Source organism: Pteropus alecto, unplaced genomic scaffold (genome assembly GCF_000325575.1).
Source record: "Pteropus alecto unplaced genomic scaffold, ASM32557v1 scaffold71, whole genome shotgun sequence".
NCBI lineage: Eukaryota > Metazoa > Chordata > Mammalia > Chiroptera > Pteropodidae > Pteropus > Pteropus alecto.
Window position 1 is genome coordinate 6,566,197 of NW_006433024.1, and position 10,254 is coordinate 6,576,450.

A 10,254-nucleotide genomic window follows, 5' to 3' on the forward strand; every position below is an offset into this window, starting at 1 on the left:
AAAATAGAAAACATTCTAAATATCCCTGCTGTGTTGGTAATATGAGCTCCATACCAGAGTAGAAACTGCCTCTATCTTAATTACTGTTGTATTCCCAGTTAGCTGGTACTGTGTTTGACATTACAAACATTTGTTAAATGAACAAACAAAATGAATTATAATACATCTACGCAACTGAAATTATTTTATAAATTAAAGTCAGTAAACAAAGCAAGTTTCGGATCATTGTGCAGATCATTCCCTTCTCACAAAATATATCTGCTATATATTTGTTTATATACAAATTTCATGTATGTCTATCAAGAAAAAATGTTAGAAAATGTACCTTTTGTTTGTATCTTGGGGTAGAATTTAAGGAGTGGTGACATTAATGTTTTACTTCATATACAGCTGATAATATACCTTTTTGCTTTTTTCTTTTAACAATGATATAACTCTAAAGTACAAATGCAATATTTTTTTTAATGTGCCAACTCTTCTTGGTGCAAAGAATTTATAGTAGTGAACAAAGTCTCTATTTTCACTAAGTATGTATTCTAATAAAGGAGGACATGATAAACAAGTAAATATTTGTCCCCTATGAGGTATTATGAAAAAGAATAAAGCAACGTAAGGGGACTCTAGTGACAGGGTGTTATTTTCATACATGTAGTCAGAGACTTTCTTTCTAATTCCATGATATTTGGGAAGAGACTTTCCCAAATATTTGGGAAGCAGAGAGTAAGCCATCCAGGTATGTGAAGGCAGATATTGTAGGTACAGATCAAAGGACTCAGATAGGACCATGCCCATGGTTCAGTTAAAAATACAGAGCTCAAAGTCAGGAGATGTGGTCAGAGAAATGGGGGCGGTAGTAAGCAGAGGTTGCATATGACATAGGGACATTTGGCCAAGGTAAAAAAACTTCAGTTTCTATTTTATGTGATAGGAAGATACTAGACTTGTTGAACAATGGAATGGCATGATCTAATTTTTGTATGAAAAGGATCACTTCGGTGGTAGAAAAGATGATGATGACTTGGACTAGGAAGATAGTAATGGAGTTGGTGAGAAGTGATGGGTTCTGGACACATTTCACATATGGAGCTGTCCGAATTTGCTGATGTGAGAGAAGGAAAAGAGTAAGGATATGAAACTGTCAGAAACCTAAAAAATAACAACAGTGAACCTGCTCTGGAACGTGAGAATGGAGTGCTTCTAATGAGATTGAACAGCTATGTCATTCTGTCAGTTTTTCCAACATTACTGTGAGAGAAGTTAAGGGCTAAATAATGTCTCAAAGTTATACTGAAATTAGAACTTATCTCATAATGAACTTAATGTACATTTAATTTTAAATGTTCATTTTTGGAAAGTACGTAATTTGAAAACATCTTGTTATTAAATGTATATGAGCTTTTAATTTCCTTTTGTAGTCAATTTTACTGCTATAATTTTGCTATTGAAGTATTAAGAGGAAAGCAGTTCTGTTATTCTGAAGAATTGAGAAAACTTGTAGTTTAGAATTTCATAGGCATTAACTAAAATAAAGCTTACATTAAATCTTAACAATATTATGCATTAATTTTGGGGGAAAATTGAACTTAAATCACTGAAGATCTTCACAAATTTATTTAAACATAAATTTTCAAATTTTACCATTATATTTTATGTCTTATTTTATCCTTTAAAAGAAATATGCGAAAATAAAGTTGTATATTGCTCATTTCAGATAATAAGGGCTTGCAAGCTTGCATTTCTTAAGGTTAAAATTATTTGCAGGTGCTCCATTGCATGTACAAATGATTGATTCATTAAGGACATTCCCAATCGGTATCCGGATATCATTTAATCATGCACACAGTTATATTGAGACAATGAAATTACTAGCAAATTTGAGAGTTCAATTGCCCCATTAAAATTATAATTTTATACCCATAATTACATATGGCCAAAAAGTAGGATATAGGATATAGGATGGGGCCCTTTTTATGACACTAACTTTACATTCTGTTCATAATGTTTTCTGTGACTAAAAATATGTTCTCTCTGATGCGATTAAATATTATACTCTTTATATACCCATCCAATGATATAAATGAAACTCTTTGTGGTAATGCTTCTGGATTTTTATTCATTTATCCATTTAGGGTTTTTTAAATTCATTATCTATTCATTATCTTTTCAGCAATCATTTACTGAGTGTTTACTATAGTAGTTTTTAATCTTGGCTGCAAGTCAAAATCCTCTGTGAAGCTTTTTAAAAGTAGTGATTCCTGTGCAATAAACCTCTGAAACTCATTCAGTAGGTCTGGACTAGGGCCAGGCATCTTTATTTTTTAAAAAGGTCCACAGGTGACTCTATTGTGCAATCAGGATTCAGAATCACAAGCTTCTCTGTTAAGTGCAAGGGATTTAAGAGTGAACATGAACAGTTCCTGTTCACAAGGAGAGCAGAGTCAAGTGAGACAGACAAGTAAACTAGTAATTACAGTAAAGCATGATCAGTGCTACACTTAGGGGTAAGCACACTTCTACCCACTTAGAACTAATATACATTGGCCTAGTGTTAAATAAGTCCATTGATGGACTATAAAACCAAAAAGATTTTCTCTCAGTACCAAACTAAATGGCCCAAATTGTGATCGAGTCCATATTTTCTGTCTTACTCTATGCCTTAATCAAATGAATTAGCCATACAAGATATTGTGATTAAACTCAGGAAATGGGAAAGCAGAGACCAGTTTCTATTTTTGATAACAGGATATGGGAGATGGGAAAGAGGTGAAGAAGGATTGCAAAACAGTGAGCTCCTTGAGGGTAGGGACCAGGCCTCATTAATATTTTTCTTCCTAGGGCCTGATTCAGAGTCCAGCACATGGGTAAGCATTGGATCTGGTATAGTTTTTGAACCTTTTTTTTTTCTTGATTACTTGTCGGTAGATGTCCCTACCTCATCTTTGTATACCTAAGAGAATTCTGTCTCTTGTTCTCTGACCAGTGACTTTCAGAAAGAAACCCATCATTACTACCTCAGAGGCACAGGACATTTACTGATTTCCCTTAAACTTTCCAATTTAAACAAAGAACCTTCCTTGCTTAATCTTTAATAGTAAGATTGTCTTTTTTTTTTTTTTTTGTCATTTTGAGTATTTGTATCATTGCCAGTTGATGTTTTATTTTACTACTTTAATTTCTATTACCATATGCTGTTTTATATTCTTTTGTTTCTTTTTTATTTTATTTTACACAATCTTCATTGTCAACCTTTCTTCCTATAAATTATAGCCACAAAGTGCCACTGTAAAGGAAGGGGAACCCTGGAAATTGAACCTATGTAAAATAAGGGAGGATATGTGCCTTAGATCCCCAGAACAGCATGGTAAGCTTACAAAACACATTGCCCATTGCAATCCCTTGTCATCTCCTTGGTGCCTAAAGATGGGACTTGAGGAAGTTGACAGGACCACACCTAGTAATTCAGCAGACCCACTGGACATAGTTCAGATTAAAATTCCCTAAACAAAAGTAAGAAAGACCCAGAAGAAAAGATTCATGGATTGGAGTTAATCCTGTTATCTTCAAGACCATCCATTTCTAAATATAAAGGGAAGCTCTTATTTTCTTTCTTCATGATATGACATTGGCAGGGCCTAATTAGATTTTATAAAGAAAAGCTTGTCAGTTCACAGTGGTATTAATCTGTCAGCTCCAAATTCATATATAGTGTGGATGTACTAAATGTGCATATGAATTATAAAACTTGAAGTTACATAATATAAAATATTAATAAAGTCTCACTTTATGTGAAAACTTTGAAATTAAAACATTCTCTAATTAAAAGAATTCATCAAGAATCTTAGTTTCACAGCTAGCTGACTAGATGAATTATAAACAATAATTCTGCCACAGGAAGGGGCCATTTTAGCTGGTAAACAGAAATACCTTTGTCATGTCAAACGAACCAATGCTCTTATTTATATTAGAACTACTGTGATAGAATAAGCTTCTATCGTGTTGAGCTATGCTTTTAATTTCTATAAAACATTAGAGATAATGTTTAAAAAATTTTAAGTATTAAAGCGAAAGTATTCTACAGTATTTGTTGATCCATGTGCTTCGTGAATGTTTACCTCCTATTTTACATGAAATCCATGCATCTTAAAATGTATTTTATGTTATATTTCTCCTTTGAGAAAATTAGTGTTGAATTATGCAAGGTTTGAATCACACAAAGTTTTCGGTAATGCAACCTTCCGAAAATGTCCTCTAAATTAAGCTCTACAATATGAAGAGTTGCATGTTTGTTCAGATCCTTAGAATGTTTCGAAACACATTTTCCAGTGACCAAAACTCTCTCTGGAAAATGGAGAAATTGAATAGCCATGGAAAGAAGTTGACCTCCCTCTTCAGCTTTGACTTTGTGTTTTGTTTCAGAGAGACCTGGTTGTTGGAAGATAAATTCCCTAGTGGCTAACATTTTCTAGCTTTTCAGCAAAGTAGTTTTTGTAGAGGAAAGAATGAACTCATAACACTGATTTGGTTAACTTTAGACAGCCAGATTCTTAGCTCCCTAGTAAATTATTTCTCTCCTTCCATTTTCTAGTTCCCTAAGAATATTAATCTGGTGTGTTTTAATGTACTTTACTACTGGACATGTGAACTAAAATACCAGTCTTGTATAATTTATTTTGCTGTAAGAATCATGCTAAGGAGACTTAGGTGCCAGGGTTGCAGTCATACTTTCAGATCTTCATTCATAGGAAATCTGGACTGGAAAGATCACTTCTCTATAGGATAATATTCTCTGAGAACAAGCTACTAAATCAAATAAAAATTCCTGTGTAAATTCATTGAACATTAATACCATATTTGTGTGCCAATGGGGAAAAACTAAGGAAAATCATAGTTATTAATTTGTTTAAAAATCAACATTTTTGTTTACCTTGAAAGCTAAATGAGGCATGTCTCTTTTGATCTTCATGTTTTAAAATCTTATATACATAGTATCATACATGTTTATTTTGTAATTTGCTTCTTTTACATATTCTAGATGTAAATTCATTATCAGATATATGATTGGCATGTTTTCCCCATTCTTTGGGTTGTCTTTGCTTTCTTGATGGTGTCCTTTGAAGGACAGAAGTTTTAATTTTAATGAATTCCGGTTTATCTATTTTTTTTCTTTTGTTGCTTTGATTTGGGGTTTTTCTTCTGAGTTTTCTGCAAATTCAAAGTCATGAAGATTTATCTCTGTGTTTTCATCTAGTATTTTTATTAGTTTTTGCTCTCACATTTAGGTCTTCAATCCATTTCGAGTTAATTTTTGTGTATGATTTAAAAATTCAACTCATTCTTTTTTATGTAGCTAACTGGTTGTCCCAGCACCATTTGTTCAAAAGACCTTTCTTTCCCCCATTGAATGGTCTTGGCATTCTTGTCACAAATCAGTTGATCATAACTATATGAGTTTATTCTGGGCTTTCAATTATATTTCGTTGATTTCTATGTCTATTGCTGCACCAGTACCACACTGTCTCTATTGCCATTGCTTTGTAGTAAGTTTTAGAATCCATAAGCGTGAGTCCTCCTACTTTGTTCTTTTTTTCTTTTTAGGATCATTTTGGCTGTTCTGGGTGTCTTACAATTCCGTATGAATTTTATAATCAGCTTGTCAATTTGTACCAAAAAGTCAGCTGAGATCTGATAGAGATTGTATTGAACCTTAGATGAGTTTGGAGAATATTTCCATCTTAAACAATTTCAGAAAATTTATATAGATTTCATAGCTTAAGTTTTATACTTATTTTGTTAACTTTATTCCTAAATATTTAATTCTTTTTGATGCTATTGTGAATTGAATTGTTTTCTTAATTTCATTTTTGGATTATAGTATATAGAAACACAAGTGATTTTTGCTTGTTAATTTTGTCTCCTACTGCTTTACAGAGTTCATTTGTTAGTTCTAACAGTGTGTGTGTGTGTGTGTGTGTGTATGTGTGTATGTGTGTGTGTGTGTAGCCTTTAGTGTTTTTTATTTATAAGCTTATATCCTTTGCAAACAGAGATAGTTTTTATTTCTTCCTTTCTAATCTGGATGCCTTTCATTTCTTTTTCTTATCTAATTGCTCTGACTAAAACTTCCAGTACTATATTGAATAGAAATAGTGAAAGTAGATATCATTTCTTGTGTTATTCATGATCTTTGAGAAAAAGCTTTAGTTGTTTATCATTGATATGTATTAGCTGTGGGTTCTCATATACGGCCTTTATAATGGTGAAGTGCTTTCCTTCTATCACTAGTTTGTTGGGGTTTTTTGGTCATAAAAGTATGTTAAAATTTTTTCAAATGTGTTTACTGAATCATTTTGATGGTTATGTGCATGTTTTTCCTTTATTCTGTTAATGTGGTGTATTACATAGATCAAGTTTCAGGTGTTGAACCATCCTTGTATTCTAGGAATAAATCCCATTAGGTCATGGTGTATAATCCTTTTACTATGCTGCTGAATTTGGCTTGCTAATATTTTATTGAGGATTGTTATGTCTATATTCATAAGAAATATTGATCTATTATTTTCTTGTGATGTCTTTGGTTTTAGTTTTAGGGTAATTTTGGCCTCGTAGAAATAATTTGGGAACTGTCTCCTCCTCTTCAATTTTTGGAAGAGGTTATGAAGTACTTTTTATTTTTTCGATTTTGACAAAATTCATCAGTAGAGCCATCTGGACTTCTCTTTGTGAGTTGACTTTGAATACTGCTTCAACTCTTTCATTTGTAGTAGGTCCATTCAGATTATCTCTTTATTCTTGAGTCAGTTTTAGTAGTTTGTATCTCTCTAGGAATTAGCAGTTATAGTGGGTATGTAGTGGAATTTCATTATGGTTTTAATTTCCATTTCTATGACTAATAATGATGTTGAAAATCTTTGCATATGTTTATTGGCTGTTTTACCTTCTGCAATATATCTGTTAAAATGTTTTCCCTTTTTTCAAGTAGGAAGTTTATTATTATTAAGTTGTAAGATTTTCTTTATATTCTTGATAAGAGAGTTTTGTCAGATATATATATTTTTTGGTTTCAGTGTTTACTCCTAGGTTTGATTGATTTTGAATCAATTTTTGTGTACAGTGTGCAATATGGGTTGAAGTTCATCTTATGATATTAACTTTTATTGAAAATCTGTTCTCTCTCCATTGAATTAACTTGACAACTTGCTCAAAACTCAGTTGCCTATATAAATGTGGGTCTTTTTCTGATAACATCTAAATTTTGGAGCTATATTATTTGGTACACATACATTTGTAATGTATCTTCCTGCTGTCTTGACTATTTTCTCAATAAGAAATATTCCTCTTTGGGTTTAGTGATTCTCTTTTAAAAGTTCGTTTTGTTTAATATTAATGTAGTCTCTCTAGATTTTTTAAGTTTACTGTCTGCATGGTATATCTTTTCATAGCCTTTTGCTTGCTTTTATTTTTGTGCATGTTTTTATATTTCAAATGCATTTCTGTAGACAATGCATAGTTAGGTCTTGCTATCTTTCAGTCAGACAATCTGCATTTTATTGGAGTCTTAGTATATTTATATTTAATGTAAATATCTTTATATTTGGATTTATTGTCTGCCATTTTGCTGTTTGTCTTCTCTTTGTCTCATTTTTGTTTTCTTTTATTGTGTGTTAAACATTACTTTTGGGGATTCTTTTTATTCTCTATTAGCATATTAGTTTTCTTTCTTTGCATTATTTTTATTGACTTCTTTAGGGACCATAATGCAACTTTAACTCCAAGTATAATATAAGAACCTTGGAACAGGATAGTTTCATTTACCCACTCTTATCCTTTGTACTATTGTTATCATATATGTTACTTACCTATATCTATATTTTATATTTCTATATTGTGAGCTAAAAATTATCGTGTTATAATTTTACTTAAAGACTACTATCTACATAAATTCTCTTCATTACTTTTTATATATCCAAGTTATCACCTGGTGTCATTTTACTTTGTCCTAAAAGGTTTTTTTTAGCAGTTTTTGAATGCAGACCTGTTAGCAATTCTTTTATTTTTAATTTATTTGAAGATGTCTTTCAATCTTTAATTTTAAAGACTAGTTTTAGAATAATCTTTTCTTGGAAGACCAGTTTTTTTTTCCCTCAACAATTTAAATATTGTTTCAGTATCTTGTAGCTCCATTGTTCTAACGAGAAATTAACTTGATCATATTTTTGTTCTCTTTTATGTAATGTATAGTTTTTCTTTGTTGTATTCAAGATTCGTCTCATTATCTTTCACTTATAGTAGTTTGATCATAATGTGCTGAGGTGTAATTTTCTTTTGTTTATTTTATTTGGGGGTAGCAGAGACTTCTTTTTTTCTTCTCCTGTTTGACTTCACTTTCTTTTATGAGTTATGAAAGATGTTTCTGATACAATAATTTTAAGCCTTGTTAGAATGCTTGGAAATAAAATGGAGAAGAATGGATGAAATGCCAGTTTTCTAAGGAAATTTAATGCCTTAAGTATATACACATACAACACAACCAGTATATTTACAATGGTAAATATTAACGTTATCTGTCTTCTTTTCCTGTTTTCACAAAATCTGTTTATAGGTGCATTTCCTCCTTCTGCTACATATGCACGAAAAGACTTGCTACACCGATCTACCCATATTGCTACCAAGACTTTCCAAGCTTTTCGCATATTTGTGAACAATGAACTCAATGAACTTTACACTGGACTGAAGACAGCTCAGAAGTTTCTGAGACCTGGTGGTCGCCTTGTCGCCCTCTCCTTCCATTCACTAGAGGATCGCATTGTCAAACGATTCTTGCTTGGGATAAGCATGACGGAAAAGTTTAACTTAAGTGCTAGACAGAAGGTGATACAAACACCACAATTGGATTCAGGTCATGAAAACAAGGAAGGAGTCTCTGTAGGAAGGGCCCCTTTAATGTGGAAATTGATACACAAGAAGGTACTTACTCCAGAAGATCAGGATGTACAGGATAACCCCAGAGGGCGCTCAGCCAAGCTTAGAGCAGCTATCAAATTATGAGAAAGTCATTATCATCTGATTCTTCAAGTTTTTCATCACAGTTTCTATTTATTTTTTGCATGCACTATTCCTAAACAACTTAATACAAAAAAATATATGATATATGATATATATTATATATAGATATAGATACATATCTATATATCTATATGATATCTATATCTATATATAGATATGTACTACATATATGTGGAAATTGAAGTTATTTAGAATTTTTTTTCCTCCAACAGAAAATGCAGGAAATATTAGCATGACACAGAAAGTTCAACTCAAAGAGCAGCAGCATCTCAAAATTGGATTAATGTGTTTATCTTAGCATTATGTTTGACTTTTGAAATGTCCTATCTCTAACCAGGAAATTAAAAAAAAAAAGAATAATGTGTGCATTTAACTATGTAAGCTTAAGCTGTCAAAAGAAAGAGATTATAATTATATCTGTATGCCCTAAATTCTGAATTTAGATATTCAGATTTGCAGCAGAATTTCTGTGACTCAAATAATTAATAATGATTATGGAATGAATCATTATTGGAATAAATAATTATTACTATAATTTTCTCAAATATAGATATTAAGCATTTTTAAGTTATCAAGTATTATTTTTAAAATGCATCATACTGATAAATTTTATTGTTGAAATTATAATGTCCACTGTTTTAAAGGTATTTTTTCTTATTATATATGCCATGTTTTTATATATTCCAAAGTAAAAATGAAGAATTACTGTTGCAGCAATTAATAAATTTCACAAAACTTATTTTAAAGTCAGTTGTGTTTATTTTAATAGCCAAGAATGTCTTTGAGAAATAATAAAATCTCTCATCATTTGAATCCTACAGTTTTTAATTGAGCTATTCAAAATAATTCAGCCAAGTCTATTTAAAATAAAATTGTATTCCAAATGTTAAAATCAGTGCACCCTTAATGTTTAGATAGGAATTCTAATTATAAAATGTTTATTCAGGAGTTCACTTGGTAGAGAATTTTTAATAAATTGATGAGATTGATTCATAATTCACATATCAACTTTTTATATGTAAATATGCACTTCTAATTTATTCAGCAATTACTGAGCTTGATAGAGAAAAAAGGTGAGTAAAATACACATATCCCACATTACCTGTGTTATAGAGTTTATAGTCAAGTTGAGGAGAGTGATGGTAGTTAAATAATCAGAAAAATTAATATAAAATTGACATAGTGGTAAAT

The 10,254-nt window shown here is 31.2% G+C and overlaps 1 protein-coding gene across 6 annotated transcripts in view; it reads left to right on the forward strand.

Annotated features, from left to right (window-relative positions):
• METTL15 (methyltransferase like 15) overlaps positions 1-9,444 on the forward strand; it is a 151,938-nt gene extending 142,494 nt beyond the window's left edge. For 4 of the 6 annotated variants that reach the window (XM_025044037.1, XM_025044036.1, XM_025044038.1 and 1 more), the window contains one exon: positions 8,600-9,444. In XM_025044037.1, the coding sequence (XP_024899805.1) occupies positions 8,600-9,045 (446 nt within the window). In that variant the 3' untranslated portion in view covers positions 9,046-9,444. The remainder of the gene's footprint in view (positions 1-8,599) is intronic. The other 2 variants (XM_025044040.1, XM_015586360.2) reach the window with 2 other exon arrangements.
• Positions 9,445-10,254: the final 810 nt, after the last annotated feature.